At 41.5% G+C, this 18,965-nt stretch overlaps 1 protein-coding gene across 6 annotated transcripts in view; it reads right to left on the reverse strand.

Moving 5' to 3' along the window:
- LOC140205102 (protein phosphatase 1 regulatory subunit 12A-like) overlaps positions 1-18,965 on the reverse strand; it is a 197,905-nt gene that overhangs the window by 124,095 nt on the left and 54,845 nt on the right. For all 6 annotated transcript variants that reach the window (XM_072272287.1, XM_072272285.1, XM_072272284.1 and 3 more), the window contains exons 2-3: positions 6,027-6,157; positions 2,136-2,254 (exon numbers count right to left, since the gene is read on the reverse strand). In XM_072272287.1, coding sequence (XP_072128388.1) covers positions 2,136-2,254; positions 6,027-6,157 — 250 coding nt within the window. The remainder of the gene's footprint in view (positions 1-2,135; positions 2,255-6,026; positions 6,158-18,965) is intronic.

Consider the following 18,965-nt stretch of genomic DNA (forward strand, 5'->3'; position numbering starts at 1 on the left):
GCATTTTACAATGGACAATCTTTTTCTCCCCTTGGAGTAGAGTACAATAGTGACCATTCCTAGGTTGCTTTGTATCACGTGGAAAAGTTGACTGGACACTTCCCATCAGCAATCAGACTTCTGATTCTAAAATAATTTTTTTTTTGCCAGGGCTGTAAGGAATTACATCACCACACTTTTGGAACCATTACAGCAGAACCCAGACCAAGTGGCTGGGTTTTCCCAGGATGAATATGCAAAACTCCACAAATCAGGCAGTACCTATGGAGAGAAACAGACGTCAATGTTTTGGGTGGGTACTCCGCATCTGGAGTGGTTAAGTGACCCAACTTAAAACATCAACTGTCCATTGCGCTCAATAAATGCTCCCTGATCTGCTTAATTCCTTTGTGTGTTGCTGTAGATTCCAGCAAGTGCAGTCTCTTGTGTCTCCATTTCCTGGGAGAATACAGCCTTATTCCCAAAGGAAAGATTTGGGTAATGTGCATGATAAATAAAGACCCATAAAGCAACTTGGGTCTTGCTATAAATCTGCACTACCAATCTCCCCCATCCCAAAACCCTACTAAAGTAACATTCAACAACCTCCACTGTCCAGATGATCCCACCAACATTCCAAGGCAGCAAAGCAGTGAGCACAACGCTTTACAGTACAGGCGACCTGGGTTCAATTCCCACCACTGCCTGTAAGGATTTTTCATTTTCTCCCCGTGACTGTGTGGGTTTCCTCCGGGTGCTCTACTTTCCACCAACAGTCCAAAGGTGTACTGTTTGGTAGGTGAATTGGTCGTTGTGAATTGTCCCATGATTAGGCTGGGGTTAAATCAGGGGACGACTAGGTGGTGCGGCTCAAAGGGCCAGAGAAGCTTTCTCTGCACTGTATCTCAACAAATTTTAAAAAATTGAAAAGTTCTGCCATCCCATCCTGAAAGTTAACCATCAATCTCATCCTCACCATCCATACACGGCTCAAGCTGCTCTCTGCACTACCCCCTTCCTGTGCCTTCTTTTCTCTCTGTCTGTCTCTCTCTCACACACACACACACACCTTCAAACACAAAAGCAATGGTCCATGAGAGCACAGGAATCTCTTGGCAGCTGTCTCAGACATGAGCTTCAAGGAGAAACTGCGGGCTGAGTGAAAACAATAATGGGCTTTAACAGAACCAAATGGACAAATATAATCACATTTTGAGAAATCTACAACTGCTGATTTGTTCTGTCTGGGGATCAATTTCACAGCACCAATAACCACATCTAAAGAGCACTTTTAAATCACAAGTATTAAGTTACCTCAGTGAAACTTGATCAGGAACAAAACACGTTTTAAAAAGTAAAACAAAAAATGCCAAGATGGGCGCAGAAGGTTAAAAATGCAGGTTTTAAGGCACATTTTAAATCGGGGGGGAAAAGATGGAGGATTAGATACTTTAGTGATCCCAAAGGAAATTACAGTGTCACAGTAGCATTACAAGTGCACTGATATAAATATTAGAAGTAGAAATAATAAAAAATAAGTTACCATAAACAGTCTAACGGGGGCGGGGGGGGTCATCACTTCCCTGGCTATAGGTTGACTCATTATAGAGCCTAATGGCTGAGGGTAAGAATGACCTCATATAGCGCTCTTTGGAGCAGCACAGTTGTCTTAGTCTGTCACTAAAAGTGCTCCTCTGTTCAGCCAAGGTGGCATGCAGAGGGTGAGAAATATTGTCCAGAATTGGCAGGATTTTCCATAGGGTCCCTTATTCTATTACAACCTCCAGTGTGTTCAGTTTGACCCCTATAACAGGGTCAGCCTTTCTAATCAGTTTATTGAGCCTGTTGGCATCACCTTTGTTGATGCTATTGTAGACAATGTGACCTCATTGGCCTTCTGTATCTAGGAGACCAGCAGTGTTGCCTTAGCAGGGTCTAAAAGCTGCAATTGAATTTTAGTAAATATCTGGTCTGTCTTGAAGTAAAGGGTCCAGCTGCCAGAATTTCAGGACTGCTCTCTTACACCAAAGCATGCTGACGTCAACCGTTCTCTACTGATTGGAATTCTCCGTACAATTTGATGGACCTTTGAAGATCATTAGTGGTGAAGTGGTGCTTTCTTACCAAAGTTTTACCAAGTTACATGGAATTCTTACCTTGCTTTTTAATGACTTCCTTCAGCATTTTCTCCATAGCTTCCCCCTGGGCAATGTCAATAGGCAGCTCGCCCTCACTGTTCACAGCTGCCACATTGGCCCGTTGTTTAATTAAGTACCTAGACATGGAATGAAAATATAAATTCAGAGCTAACTGTCCCAATCTCAACAGAATTCTTAACTGAACCCTTGGTGGGCTCACTTCAGATCTGAGTGTTTGTGCTATGGGCAAATGAAAATGTCTTGCTGAACAAAACAATCAGAGAAATTTGATCCATAACTAAACTGTGCAGACCTTTGGTCTACTAGAATCATTAAACCTAGAAACCCGGTTTTACTCTAATCACAGTTGCCTACATTAGAATCATATACTTCTATGCCTTGGCTATTTCAGATCTGTCTAAATGCCTCTTCATTCTTGTAACTATATCTGATTCCACCATCTCCTAGGAAAGTTAGTTCGAGATATCAACCACTTTGAGTAAAAGCTTTCTTCTCAGATCCCCTTTAAAACTCCGTCCTCTCATCTTAAGACTACATTTTTTATAACCCCACCAAGGGAAGAGGATACACTTTGACGACTTACCCTACCTTTGCTTCTCATAATCTTATATACATCTATCAGGTCCCCCTTCAGCCTTCCTTACTCCAAGGAAAACAAGTCTTGCCTATCCAATCTCTCCCTATTACTGATGTGCTCCAGTACAGACAGTATCCTGGTGAATCTCCTCTGCACTCGCTGTAGTGCAATCACAACCTTCCCATCGTCTGGCAACCAGAAACGCACGTTACGCCAAGTGCACCCAAACCAGTGTTTAGTAAAGCTGCATCATTCTGTCCCAACTCTGATACCCCCAAGTCCCAACCAGCAAGGCAGACATGCCATATGCCGTCTTCACCACCCCTTTGACCTTAAGTTAATGATGGACTTAGTCTCTAAGTCCCTTTGTTCCTGCCCTCTATGATCTCTGCTTATTTGAATTTCCAAGATGCATTACCTTGCCCCTCTCAGGAGTAAATTCCATCTATTAATTCTCTCCCCAACTTTCTGCCTGATCTACACCCTACTGTAGCCTTCAACAACCTTCCTTGCTCACCACAACATCAACAACTTTAATATCATCCACAATTTTTTCAATCACACCTCATTCCATCAATCGAAGCTGATTTATTTGTTCTCTGTACTGTTCCTTTCTTATCGCCTTTTACCTTTCTGGCTTGTGCTTCCATTTCAAGATCCTAAACTTAAATTTCATCTGAATTGTGGTGAGTTCTGGCATTGCCATACAGGTATAGGTAGTGTGCAAAAGTCTTTTGGCACATGTTAAAACAATTCTGTAAGGTGAAGATGCTTTCAAAAATAATGAAGTTAAAAGTTTCTAATTATCAAAAAATACAATAAAGAGTATTAAACAGCAAAATACAGACTATAATCAATATTTGGTGTGACCATCCTTTGCCATTAAAAATAGATCAATTCTCTCAGGTACAATGCTGTACAGTTTTATAAGAAAACAGCTGGTAGGCCGTTCCAAGCATCTTGGAGAACTTGCCACAGTTCTTCTGCAAACTTTAGTTTTCTCGCTTGCTTCTGTCTCTCCAGGTAATGCCAGAGATACTCGATGATGTTGAGATCAGATCTCTATGGAGGCCATACTATCTGTTGCAGAATTCCTTGTTCTTCTATTCGCTGAAGATAGTCCTTCATGACCTTGGCCGTATGTTTGGGGTTATTGCAGAATGAAGTTGTGACCGATCAGACGCCTCCTTGATGGTAATGAATAATGGATGAAAATCTGCTTGTACCTCTCAGCGTTGGTTATTGTTTCTGACCAGATCACCAACTCCATTTGCAGAAATGTAGCCCCAAGCCTGCGGGGAACCTCTGCCACTATTGGCTGCTGGCACAATTCCAGGTAGTACTCTCTGGCTCTTCTATGGACAAGCTGCCTCTTCTTTGAGCCAAAAACTTTGACTCATCAATTGAGAGCATTTGCTGCCCTTGTGCTTTTGTGCGTCGCTGAGTCTCTTATGTCCACTTCAGAGAATGGCTCTTTAGCACCGACTCTTCCACGAAGCCAAGACTTCCCCGGACTGTAGAGGAGTGTATTTGGGTTCCAGTGGTTTCTCTGAGTTCAGAGCTGATACCAGTGCCAGACTTCTTCCAATTTTGAGGGGATATCAATTTCTCACCTGCAGCACTCAGTTTCTGTTGCCAGCCACTGCGTTCCTGGTCCTCAATCTTGTATGTTTCTTCATGCTTCTTCTGAAGAGCTTGGACAGCACATCTTGAAATTCCTGTCTGCCACAACATTTCTTCTTGGGAGGGACCTTGTTGATGCAGGATGACCACCTTGTATCTAGCTATTCTCACTCTTGCCACAGTGTAACTATTGATGATTTGAAGGTTAAACTGTCACATCTGTCACACCCTCACCTTTTAGCTTGGTTGTCCTTCATTCAGTCTGATTCCTTCTACACCCGTTTCTGTTTCAGTTAATCAGTTTAGTTCACTCAACCTAATATGTCATTGATCATTAACATCTGCTTGTTATCTTTGTTCCATCATTCATTAGGCTATATAACTATAAGGTAATGAAGTTTTATTTGAAGAATGGTCTATTACTTAATATGTTACTTTCTTTAACAAAATACAAAAGTTTCTCTGTTACATTTAATAGTTTGGAAAATGAATGTATGGAAATCTAAAATTTGCTCTTTTTTTACTGACGCACTAATGCAGAAGAGAAAATATAAACATCTAAAATAAAATTTATACATTAAAAAAATCAAAGGTGCCCAAGACTTTTGCACAGTTCTTTATACAGTATGCTACGAGTGGTTATATTCTATCAGGCTCAGCTTAACCATCTCCTCAACCCCAGTGGAAGATTAATGAGGATCCCCAATGCACCAAGGCAGAAACAGTTATATTTGGGAATAGGGAAATAGCAAAGAAATTAAACAAATATTCAGCATCTCTCTTCAGAAAAATAAACAGACAACTTTTGCAAAACGGTGGAGAACTAGAAGCGTGGAGTGAGTGTGTGAAAAAATTGTTACCAGTGGGAAAACATAGTTTGGGTGAAATGAAAGAACTAAAAAGTGATGAATCTCAAGAACATGAGGAACCACATCACTGAAGGTTGTTGCAATGGAGATAGTGGATAGGTTGGTTATCATCTTCCAAAATTTCACAGATTCTAGAATTGTTCCCAGAGACTGGAAGGTAACAATGGCAAGCCTACTGTTTAGGGATGGACTAGTTAGCCTTGCATCAGAGGAGAAAAATTGGCAGAAAGCAGAATTACTGTTTATACAGTGTGAGGTTGAAAGCTATTGGAGTTCATAAAGCCCTATATATCATTGTACATGAATCTCACAGGTGCAAGAAGCAAAGAGAATGGCAAAGGATATGCTGTGCTTTACCGCAACAGGGATTGAGTACGAGAACGGAAATGCCTTGCGCCAATAATGAGACAGCCCTAGTGGGACCGCTCCTAGAACACCATGTGCAAGTCAGGCCTCAGAATCAGGTTTGACAGCACCGACATATATCGTGAAGTTTGTTGTTTTGTGGCAGTAGTACATAGCAATATAGGATTAAAATATTATAAATTACGATTTAAAAAATCTATAAATTAAATTAAGTATTGCAAAAAGAGAGGGAAAAAGTGTTCTTGAGCTCATTGTCCATTCAGAGATCTGGATTATGTACAGCTATCTGCGCAATTGTTTATTTCAGAATCCTAAAACCAGTTTTGCTCAAAGTGTGAACCGAAGTTCAAAGTACAAAGTAAAAAAGGTTAGAAACTGGAGGTGCAAGCTAAATTCATGAAAATTGAGGAATCTGCTCATGTGCTAATGACAATTAATTAGTTCCATACTCACTCCGTGATCTCCATGAAGCCACAGGAGGCTGCTGCATGTAGGGCTGTCCAGCCTTCGTTGTCAGGCTGATTGACATTGGCGCCATGCTCCAGCAGAAAAGTAACCATACTCAGGTTTTCGTCAATGCAGGCCTGTCAGTGAGGAAGAGGTAACAGTGAGTGTGCAATCTTCTGCTGTTGCCTGTCTAGAAAAAAAATACTCTCAGCCACCTCTTCCTACTTGGTCAGGTACAAACATTCAATTTCAATTACCTTAAAAACTCCTACAGTCCTGTCATTATGCATATAGGGCAGAAACATACCTGATATCAGAGACTGGATTTCACTGCTGTATTTCCAACAGAATTGCCTACAGCTTTATGGCATAGAAAAAGGTGGCTTTCCAGGCAGTCGTAACAAAGTTTTTATTCTAATATTGATGAAAAAAAAACTAAATAATTTATAGATAAAAGAAAGTGCAGAAATGAGCAAGCACATCACGTTCTGTCAGTCACTTAAATGGAGAAATAAATGAAAGTGGAGGAGACAGGTATCAATTAACTGAAATGATATGCACTGAATTAAATGCATCATCCGAGCAGGAGGCCATTCTGCTAAGGCTAAGAGAGGACTGGGACCTGTTTAATTCTAATATATAAAATGGTTTGTTCAGGAAACTGCAGTAATTGAAAAAGACAATTTAATGATACTAAATGGCAGTTCTATTTAACAATTTTTAGTAATGCTGGCTGGCAAAGCATAGCCTCTGAAAGAGATCACATTTTTGTTTACCAGCCTGGGTTGAAGAGGTGACATGAATGCTGTTGCAGCAGAAGCTGAAAGCGTAACTGAAGTTTGTTGTATACCCTGAGAAGGGCCAGAGAGACTCTAAGTTTTAAAAAAGTTTTGAGTCGCTGCCAGAGAGCCACAGTGCTGAGGGCCTACATTTTATTAAGAACCACAGTGAGGGGGGCTCAGGAGTTGGCCAAGTGCAGCAGGATTGAAGCCAAAGGAATAGGACAGGACTTCAGAGGACCTAGAATGCAGGCGAAGCTCAGTAGTGGGGGCTGCCAAGTCTTGTACGATACATTCCTGAACACTTGGGTGACCTGATATAGAAGCACATGCCATCTGTTCACTGTTTGCAAATGTTATTGCATTTACCTTGCTTGAGTGTCTTAATATCACGAGATCTAATTAAAACGAGGCTTTTGTTTAAAAATGAGGTAAATCAAATGAACGTAAAGGAAAGATTTATAAATTATGTTCTTCAAGTATCAGCAATGTTTAAATAAAAATTACTTCTGCAATGTTTCGACAGTATTGGCCAGAACGAGAGCACCCAAGCATTATTGATTCAACAAAATTATCAACTTACAGCATATTACTGCTTGATTCCTCAGTTTCCTTTCTCTTCTAAGCATAGCTTTAAAACACAGTGTTTTATCCCCTCTCTGTGTCAGTGCACACAACTCTAGATCCCCTAACCCCCCAGCTCCCTCCTTATTTTGTGTTTCTTTCCCCCTATCCCAAATCACTGGGCATCTCTCTATCCCTTGTGGTGTAGATTATGCAGCCAATACAAAAGGATAAGAAATAGGTTTGGGTTACCAGGCAAAAATATGGTAGGCAGTCACACTAGGGACTTTGGCAGTGTTTTATGTGGATATTTTGCAAACTCTTGGTTGTGATTCTTATTAATATCAGCATGACTTCAGACATTACACAGTATTTTCAAAAGTTTTCTGGTGAACCTGTTAAATTTCAAGGGAACACCTTAGTGCAAAATGAGGAAGAATAGAAAAGAAAGCATTTATTCTTTAAATAGTGAGAAACAGTTGGATATTTGTGCTCAGAAAGATCTGGACACCCTGACATCATTAACGTAAAGTTAGCATGCAAACACTATGCATTACCAAGGCAGTGAATGAAATCCTGTTTTATATCGGAAGAAGGAATAGCAGAATAAGTAAATCATGCTGCAATCGGTCGGGGCCCAAATACCTCCACACCTGCTGATCTGTGGAAAGTTTTAGTCTTCTTATTCACAGGCTGATATACCTGCCCAGAGACCCTCCAAAGAAAGATCACTAGAGTGTCTCTGGGACAGTTGTCTACTGTAGAATAATTGAGCAGAAAGGTGCTAAGCTCTCTGGTGTTTCAGAAGAAAGAGAGACTTCCAAAGGCCTTTACATGGCAGATGTTCTGAGGGCATTTCCTCTGGCTGAGGGAGTATAGAAGATGACCAGAGCATCAGGTCAAGAGGTCAACCACTTGAATCTTAAATGGGGAAATATTCCTTCTTTCAAATAGCTGGAATTCTTTAATGAACTAGTCACTTAACATATGGTGAAGTTTATTGTCATTTAACTACATACATGTATATAACACATATATATATAGAAACTTGACGTTTCTTCAAATGAGGGTGTAAAGCTCATAACATAACTTATGAAGACAAGGATAAAAGCTACAAATGAATCACACATAAATAATAAAATAGTGTGCTGGAATTGCTGCGCACAGTATATTTAATAGCCATTAGCTTTTTTCAATCATAACAAAGACGTAGAGGACATGGACGAACTATTACACCCAGGGACGGAGTGGTCGCTGCATCTGAACACACCAGCAGCTTGGAAACTGCAGCAGAAGCCATAGATCAGATCAGCCAAGTCCTAGCTTGGGATAGTAGACTCAAGGGGCCAAATGGCCACCCATGCCCCTACTGATGTGTACACTTCTCAATCACTGTTATAAGTGCTGGCTCCCGCAGGACTAGCCAAGAAGATTAAACCCTAGCACTACAATACATACTGAATATCAACCAGCTTATTTATCATTGAAGGTATCAAAGGAAGTTCAAAACTACCTTTATTTATCAGGTGGATATGCACACTCCCCCAAAAAGAACTGCTCGTTTTGATCAGAAGTGGAACCCTGACCAACTTTGTCCACTAGCCTTGCTCAGGGCAACAGGGATGAGATTTGGTCCCTAGAATGACACCCCATTTAATAGAGACCACAGGGAGAAACTGAGTTCAGTCCGGCTAGTGCATACAAAGTTCAGAGTAAATTTATTACCAAAGCCTATATACAGCCCTGGGGTTAGATGATTGACCATAACCACATCAAATGCTGAAGCAAGACAAACTAATCAACTCACTCCAATTCGGGTTACATGATTTATTTATTGATTAGTTTGTTTGTTGAAATAAAGTGCAGAATAGACCCTGCAGGCCCTTCGAGCCGCACCGCCCAGCAATCCGCCAAGTTAATCCGAGCCTGATCACAGAACAATTTACAATGACCAATTAACCCACCAACCAGTACGTCTTTGGACTGCAGGAGGAAACCAGAGTATCCGGAGGAAATCCATGCTGTCACAGGGAGAATGCACAAATTCGTTACAGGCAGTGGCAGGAATTGAACCTATATTGCCTATACCGTAAAGCAGCAGTCCCCAACCACCAGGTCGCGGACCGGTACCGGGCCACAAAGCATGTGCTACCGGGCTGCAAGGAAACTATATGAGTCAGCTGCACCCTTCCTCATTCCCTGTCACACCCACTGTAGGAACTTGAACGCACGCGAGGTCATTACGCACGCATCATCCATGTCAGCGCGGGAAGAAGATCAACTCTTTGAGCTTGCAAATGACGGCAGGCTGAAAAGTATGTTTGACATAATATCTCTGCCGGCATTCTGGATCAAAGTCAAGGCTAAACATCCTGAGATAGCCACGAAAGCACTGAAAACTTTGCTTCCATTTCCAACATATTTCTGTGAAGCGGAGTTTTCTGCAATGAATGCAACAAAAACTAAATTGCGGAACAGACTGGACATAAGGAACCCCCTTCGAGTATCGCTGTCTCCCATCACCCCTCGACAGCACCATCTTGTTGCAGGGAAACAAGCCCAGGGCATCCACTGATTCAGCGACATTGGTGTGTTGCAATGATTTTATATGTTCATACGCAGAAAATATGCGCTGTGTGTTTAATATCTAAACGTTACTTAAAATGTTATGATGCTATTGACTTATAAGTGACTTATAATTGACTTATTCATGGGAGGAAAATATGCACTGCGTGTTTAATATTAAATTCATTAGATAAACCCTTTTATAAACGAAATTGAGTGTATTAGCCACTTATCACCTATATTCTGGTCGTGATACCGCCACTCTCCGAACAGAATCGCCAAAGACGATTTGTAGAAAAAAATTGGCATGTACACGCATGCGCATTGGTGCCTGCGCAAGGCTTCATGGTCGTGGTAGTCTTTCTCGGAGTAAACAACGTATTTGACTGCTACTCTTGTCCGTTGGCAACCCTCCCCCCCAACCCCCACGGGGTCGGCCGGTCCGCAGTGCAAAAAAGGTTGGGGACCCCTGCCGTAAAGCGTTGTGCTAACCACTGCACTACCATACCGCCCTACATCCTGGTTTTCCTAGTGCCCCAACTTTTCTTTCCTACTCTCATCTCTCCATATCCTAGCTGTTCTTATGCCAATTACCCTGACCTATCTCATTCAATTATGGACCTCAGCCAGGGGAAACAACTTTTAACCTTTCTTGCAGAAGGTTGAAGAAGCGGAACGGTCCCAGCTTCTCTGGTGACTCCAAACATTCGCAATATTGCAGCATGAAGAATACTCCCATCACTATTCTCCCAGCAATATTCCTCATGCACAGGATCAGATATTTTGTTCCATGTCTGGCCTAACCAGTGATCAGAATATCAAACAAAACTATCTTCTTGCATTCTATTCACATTAAGTCAAGATTCTGTGTATGTTTTTGAAACTTTCTTGATATACAATGCCTTGAGAAAGTACTCAACCCCCACAACTCTTTTCATATTTTACTCTCCCATTTTCTAAATTTAATATATTCAAGTGGGATTTTGAGCTAATCTGCAAAACATTGTGCATCATGTCAAATCAGAAGAAAAATTCCAAAACCTGTCAACTATATACTAAAAATTATAAAGCAAAATTGTGAGGCTGAAAAGGTACCCATCCCTTTTGAAAATACTACACTAACTTTCCTCAGGTGCAATATACTGTATTAGCTTACCAATTCACTCTATTTGTTGATGTAGAAAATTGGAGCATCACCTGTCACCTGTTTTCAATGAATGCATAAGAATAAACCCACCCCCCCCCACTTCTCTGTAAGGTCCAACAGTGTGGTAGATTTTCAACAGAACAAACGAAATTGAAAACAAAAGAGCATTCAAGACAAATCATGGAAATGATATTGTAAAGAAGTGGAAGAAGGTCTTGTGGCCAGATGAGACTAAAGAGGGACTTTTTGGCCTCAACACTAAATGGCACATATGGCATTAATCTAAGATTGTGCATCAGTCATGTAACACCATCCCTACTGTGAAGGATGGTAATGGTACCATCATGCTACAGGAATGATTTTCAGCAGCAGGGACTGGAAATCTGGTCAGAATTGATTAGAAGATGAGTGCTGCTAAATACAGAGAGGTCCCGGATTAAAATCTGCTAGCCTCTGCCAGAAAGCTTAAACCGAGTAGGAAATTGGTCTTTCAGCAGGATGACAACCCAAAGTAGCCCTGGAGTGGCTTCAAATGAAGTAAACTGACAACCTTGAGTGGCCCAGTCAGAGTCCTGACCTTAACCCTATTGAACATCTCTGGCAAGACCTCAAGATTGCTGTCCACCACTTCTCTCCAACCAGGCATAGCTTGAGCAATTTTGCAAGGAGAAATGGGCAAATCTTGCTCCATCATGTTGTGCAAAGTTAATAGGGACATCCAATAAGTCTACTGGTTGTAATAGCTGCGAGAGGTAGTTCAACTAGGCACTGAGCAAGGGGGGAAATAAAAACTTTTGAAATGCTGTCATTTCAATTTTTAGTTTTTCATGCTTTACAATTTTCCCCATTTATTTGGGCTCTACTGTGAAAAAAAGGAGCATGTGATTCACAAATAAAAGTTCTCAGCTAAATTGATCAAAATCCTTGGTTACAATAGTCATTTATGTGAACAAAGGGTTGCGGGCTGAAGATTTTTACAAGGCTCTGTACATATACCCACACAATCTCTTTGCTTCTGCAGCCCCTTCAGAACTGTGTAATTTAATTGAAACCTCAGTTTTTTTATTATTTGCATCACATAATCTTTCCCTGCATTAAACTGAATCTACCATTATCTTCCATTTCAAAAGTAGAATTCAGTTTTAATATTACCGACATATGTCATGAAATTTGTTGTTTTGCAGCAGCAATACATTACAATAAATAATAATATAAACTATAAAAATAAAAAAAAACAAGAAAGTGTATACAATGGAATCCGGTTAATTGGGACACATCAGGACCAGTACATTTTGTTCCAATTAAGTTGCTGCCCCAATCAGCCACAGTTTCATGGAAATAATAAAATGTATAAAAAGACCAACTACGTTCAACCATGTAACAAATTATGCATTTAAGTAAAATACAGAACAAATTATAACACTACCATACTACTACAAACAGTGTATTAGTTCTTAATAGTTATTGATGGAGGTGTTCATCCAGTGTACATGCTGTGTTCCTCTGATTGACTGTAAATAAAAAAAATCAGCGCAGGCACCTGGTGCAGATAATGGACTGTCTTCATGAAATGCTTTGACAAATGCATCCTCCAAATCTTCACTTTCACTGCAATATTGAAGATGATTGTCAATACCTTCACATTCCTTGAAGTTCCTAAATTGCTGAAGTCGTGAAATTGTTTAGTTTTCATTCCCGGCCGTTTCTGGAGCCTGAAGACACACACTTAATATTTCAGGGACAGCTTCATTGCCTCCATCATCAGATTTCTGAATGGACAATGAATCCACGAACATTACCTCACTATATTGTCACCCACTTTTTGGAATACTTATTGAATAAGGAAGCCATTATATATACAAAAATTAAATTAAATATGTAGTGCAAAAAGAGAGGGAAAATATAGTGACGCTATGGGGGGGGGCGTGGGGTGATTGATAAGTTTGTGGCCTAGGGTAGAAGGAGTCAACTTTAGAAAACCTAGCACATTTATTTTTCAACATAGTCCCCTCCTACATTTACACACTTAGTCCAGCAGTCGTGGAGCATACAGATCCCTTCTTTGTAGAAGTGGTCCACAGCAGGGGTGATTGATAAGTTCGTGGCCTAGGGTAGAAAGAGATGAGTTATTAACTTCAAACCTTCTGCATTAGCAGTCAAAGAGTTGAACTGCACGTGCATGTAACGAGAGGGTCTTGGACCTCCAGGTGGTCCACAGCGGGGTGATTGATAAGTTTGTGGCCTAAGGTAGAAGGAGATGAGTTATACAGCTCTCGTTACACACACATGCAGTGCAACTCTTTGAGTGAAAATGCGGAAAGTTTGAAGTTTCTCCTCATCTCCTTCTACTTTAGGCCACAAACTTATCAATCACCCCTGCTGTGGACCACCTCTGGAGGTCCAAGACGCCGACTTCTACAAAGAAGGGATCCGTATGTCCCACGACCGCTGGACTAAGTGTGCAAGCTTAGGAAAAATAAATGTGCTAGGTTTTCTGAAACTGACTTCTCCTACCTTAGGCCACAAACTTATCAGTCACCCCTCGTATTTCATTAAGAGTTTGAGGAGAATTTCTATGTCACCAAAGACACTTGCAAATTCCTATAGATGTATCACGGAGAGTATTCTAACAGTGTGCATCACCATCTGGTATGGAAGGGCCACTGCATAGGATTACAAAAAGCTGCAGGAAGTTGTAAACTCAGTCAAGTCCATCATGGGCACGAAATTCACTGGCATTGAGGACACCTTAAAAAGGTGATACCTTAAAAAAGCGGCATCAATCATAAAACCACAGGATATAGGAGCAGAATTAGGCCATTCAGCCAATCAAGTCTGTTACAACATTTCATCATGGCTGATTTATTATCCCTCTCAACCCCATTCTCATGCCTTTTCCTCATGACCTTCGGCACCCTGACTAATCAAGAAGCTATGAAGCTCTGCTTTAGGTATACTCATTTAGGCCTCCACAGCCCTGTCTGTAGCAATGAATTCCACAGATTCACTACCCTCTGACTAAAGAAATTCCTCATCATCTCTGTTTTGTCCCTCTGGTCGCAGACTCACCCACTATTAGAAACTTCCTCCGTGCATCCACTCTACCCAAGTCTTTCAATATTCAATGAGATCTAATCTTCAGCAAGATCAGGCTCGGAGCCATCAAGCGTTCCATGTACATTAACACTTTCTTTCCCAGAATCTTCCTCTAGGGGACCCTCTCCAATGTCAGTGTATCTTTTATTAGATAAGGGGTCAAAAACTGCTTACAATACTGCAAGTGCGGTCTGACCAATGCCTTATAAAGCTTCAACATTACATCCTTGCTCTTATATTCTAGTCCTCCCAAAATAAATAATAACATTGCTTTTGTCTTCCTTACCACTGACTCAATCCACAGGTTATTCTTTAGGAAATCCTGCACAAGGGCTCTCAAGTCCTTTTGCACCTCTGATTTTTGAATTTTCTTCCCAATTTAGAATATAGTCTTTGCTTTTATTCCGTCTACTGAAGTGCATGACCATACATTTCCCTATATTATATTCCATCTGCCACTTCTTTGCCCATTCTTCCAATCTGTCTAAGTCCTTCTACAGACTTTCTGCTTCCTCAACACTAATTGCCCCCTCCATCTGACAATAGACAATAGACAATAGGTGCAGAAGTAGACCATTCGGCCCTTCGAGCCTGCACCGCCATTCTGAGATCATGGCTGATCATCTACTATCAATACCCGGTTCCTGCCTTGTCCCCATAACCCTTGATTCCCCTATCCATAAGATACCTATCTAGCTCCTTCTTGAAAGCATCCAGAGAATTGGCCTCCACTGCCTTCTGAGGCAGCGCGTTCCACACCTCCACAACTCTCTGGGAGAAGTAGTTCCTCCTCAACTCTGTCCTAAATGACCTACCCCTTATTCTTAAACCATGCCCTCTGGTACTGGACTCTCCCAGCATCTGGAACATATTTCCTGCCTCTATCTTGTCCAATCCCTTAATAATCTTATATGTCTCAATCAGATCCCCCCATCAATCTCCTTAATTCCAGCGTGTACAAGCCCAGTCTCTCTAACCTCTCTGCATAGGACAGTCCAGACATCCCAGGAATTAACCTAGTGAACCTACGCTGCACCTCCTCCACAGCCAGGATGTCCTTCCTTAACCCTGGAGACCAAAACTGCACACAATACTCCAGGTGTGGTCTCACCAGGGCCCTGTACAAATGCAAAAGGATTTCCTTGCTCTTGTACTCAATTCCCCTTGTAATAAAGGCCAACATTCCATTAGCCTTCTTCACTGCCTGCTACACTTGCTCATTCACCTTCAGAGACTGATGAAGAAGTACTACTAGATCTCTTTGTATTTCTCCCTTACCTAATTCCACACCGTTCAGATAATAATCTGCCTTCCTGTTCTTGCTCCCAAAGTGAATAACCTCACACTTATTCACATTAAACACCATCTGCCAAGTTTCTGCCCACTCACCCAGCCCATCCAAGTCACCTTGAATTCTCCTAACATCCTCATCACATGTCATACTGCCACCCAGCATAGTATCATCAGCAAACTTGCTGATGTTATTCACAATGCCTTCCTCTAAATCATTGACGTAAATCGTAAACAGCTGTGGTCCCAATACCGAGCCCTGTGGCACCCCACTAGTCACCACCTGCCATTCCGAGAAACACCCATTCACTGCTACCCTTTGCTTTCTATCTGCCAACCAGTTTTCTATCAATGTCAATATCCTCCCCACAATGCCATGAGCTCTGATTTTACCCACCAATCTCCTATGTGGTACCTTATCAAATGCCTTCTGAAAGTCAAGGTACACCACATCTACTGGATCTCCCGCGTCTATCTTCCTGGTTACATCCTCGAAAAACTCCAATAGATTAGTCAAGCATGATTTGCCCTTGGTAAATCCATGCTGGCTCGGCCCAATCCTATCACTGCTATCAAGATATGCCGTTATTTCATCTTTAATAATGGACTCTAGCATCTTCCCCACTACTGATGTTAGGCTAACAGGGTGATAGCTCTCTGTTTTCTCCCTCCCTCCTTTCTTAAAAAGTGGGATAACATTAGCCATTCGCCAATCCTCAGGAACTGATCCTGAATCTAAGGAACATTGGAAAATGATCACCAATGCATCTGCAATTTCCAGAGCCACCTCCTTTAGTACCCTAGGATGCAGACCATCTGGACCTGGGGATTTGTTAGCCTTCAGTCCCATTAGTCTACTCATCACCGTTTCCTTCCTAATGTCAATCTGTTTCAGTTCCTCTGTTACCCTATGTCCTTGGCCCATCCATACATCTGGGAGATTGCTTGTGTCTTCCCTAGTGAAGACAGATCCAAAGTACTTATTAAATTCGTCTGCCATTTCTCTGTTTCCCATAACAATTTCTCCCAATTCATTCTTCAAGGGCCCAACATTGTTCTTAACTATCTTCCTTCGCTTCACATACCTAAAAAAAACTTTTGCTATCCTCCTTTATATCTTAGCTAGCTTGCGCTCATACCTCATTTTTTCTCCCCGTATTGCCTTTTTAGTTAAGTTCTGTTGCTCCTTAAAAATTTCCCAATCATCCATCTTCCCACTCACCTTAGCTCTGTCATACTTCTTTTTTAATGCTATGCTATCTCTGACTTCCTTTGTCAACCACTGTGGCCACTTTCTCCCCTTTGAATCCTTCCTTCTCTGGGAGATGAACTGATTTTGCACCTTGTGCATTATTCCCAAGAATACCTGCCATTGCTGTTCCACTGTCTTTTCTGCTAGGATATCCGACCAATCAACTATGGCCAGCTCCTCCCTCATGGCTCCATAGTCTCCTTTGTTCAACTGCAATACTGACACTTCTGATCTGCCCTTATCCCTCTCAACTTGCAGATAAAAACTTATCATATTATGGTCACTACCTCCTAATGGCTCCTTTACTTCAAGATCACTTATCAAATCCTGTTCATTCCTGTTCTGTCTCCGTGACGCCCACAAACTTGGCCACAAAGCCATTAATTCCCTCATCCAAATCATTCACATATAATGTGAAAAGAAGCGTTCCCAACACTGACCCAGAGCCATACCACTAGTCACTGGCAGCCAACCAGAAAAGGCCCCCTTTGTTCCCACTCTTTGCTTCCTGCCAGTCAGCCAAACTTCTATCCATCATACAATGGGCCTATGAGAATCCAAGTAAACAACATCCCCTGACTCTCCTTTGTCTATCCTGCCTGTTAATTCCTCCAAGAATTCCAACAGATTTGTCAGGCAAGATTTCCCCTTAAGAAAACCATGATGACTTTGGCCTATTTTATCATGTGCTTCCAAGTACCCTGAAACCTCATCTTAATAATGGACTCCAACATCTGCTTGACCACTGAGGTCAGAATAACTGCCCTATAATTTCCTTTCTTCTACCTCCCTCCCTTTTTAAAAAGTGGAGTGATATTTGCAATTTTCCAGTCCTCGAGAACCATTCCCAAATCTGGTGCCATACCTTCTTTGTAATTGCATCAATATGTTGGACCCAGGATAGACCTTCAGAGATGTTGACCCCTAGGAATTTGAAATTGCTCACCCTTCCTACTCCTGATGAGGACTGGTATGTGCTCCCTCGAATTTCCCTTCCTGAAGTCCACAATCCATTCCTTGGTCAACCAGCTGATCTATCTCACTCAGCTGATCTATCTCACTCCTGTATGCCTTCTAGTCACCATCTGAAATTTTGCCAACAATAGTTGTGCTGTCGGCAAATTTATAGATGGCCTTTGAGCTGTGCACAACCATATAATCGTGGATGTAGAGAGATTTGAGCAGTGACTAAGTACGCATCCTTGAGGTGTGCCAGTGTTGATTGTCAGCGGGGGGGGGGGGGGGATGTTATTTCCAATCTGCACAGACTGTGGTCTCCTGGTGAGAAAATCAAGGATCCAGTTGCAGAGGGAGGTACGAAGGCCCAGGTTTTGGATCAACGTGTCTTTCTGAAGCCATGAATATTTTTCTCTTCATTTATTAAATTTCCAAATTTCATGTTATCAGCACACTTCAAAATTATTGCCCATTTATGTTCAAGCCCAAGTGTGTATCACAACACAGAACTCGCAGACATCGAACTCCTAACGCATGCCCTAGAGTTTGTAATAAATAGTCTTAGCAAGTGGGAAACTAACAAATTAAGAACTGCTATTCAAGAGAGGAACAGAAAACAGAACTATAGACTCATCAGCCTGAAATAAATGAACAGCATTATAAATCTCGAGAATTCTATAGCTGTAGAGTTATATTCAAGGTTGAGGTCTACCTAAATTTACATTCCAATGAAAAGTGGAGCATACAATATCCCAACAGGAAAACCAATTTAAGGCACAGGATCAACCTTCAGCTTAATGAATAACAGTGTAGGTTTGAGGAACTGTATAATCTACTTCCACTTCAATTTCTCGTGTTCTTAAGTTCTAAAAACTAAAATGGAAAAAAAAATCTGTTGTAGAGAACACTTGATGGCGAAGAAGGATTTTTTTGGACATCCAACTCAGAATCCATCCAGCAAACAATTGGGTGACATGCTAACCTCGTATGACAATGAGGACCAGGGCCGGACTTTAGGCAGGGCTAGGCTGGGCTGCAGCCCAGGGACCGAGCTGCAGAGGGGCCCAAAATAGGTAGCTATCATCATGGCGGACAAAAAAAAATGAGAGTGGAGCACAGAAAAGAAAAAAGAATCAAGAAAAAGAGGACCGTGAGAAAGAAGCATTAAAAAAGACATTGCAATTGACAGAATTTTTTAAACCTGTTCTTGATGACGCAGCAGTACCATCACTCTTGTCACAGTCTGAGAACGACGGACAAACAGAGACTTGTTCAATAGCTAGTGCTAGCACCAG

The sequence above is a fragment of the Mobula birostris genome, chromosome 11 (assembly GCF_030028105.1).
Source record: "Mobula birostris isolate sMobBir1 chromosome 11, sMobBir1.hap1, whole genome shotgun sequence".
Classification (NCBI taxonomy): domain Eukaryota; kingdom Metazoa; phylum Chordata; class Chondrichthyes; order Myliobatiformes; family Myliobatidae; genus Mobula; species Mobula birostris.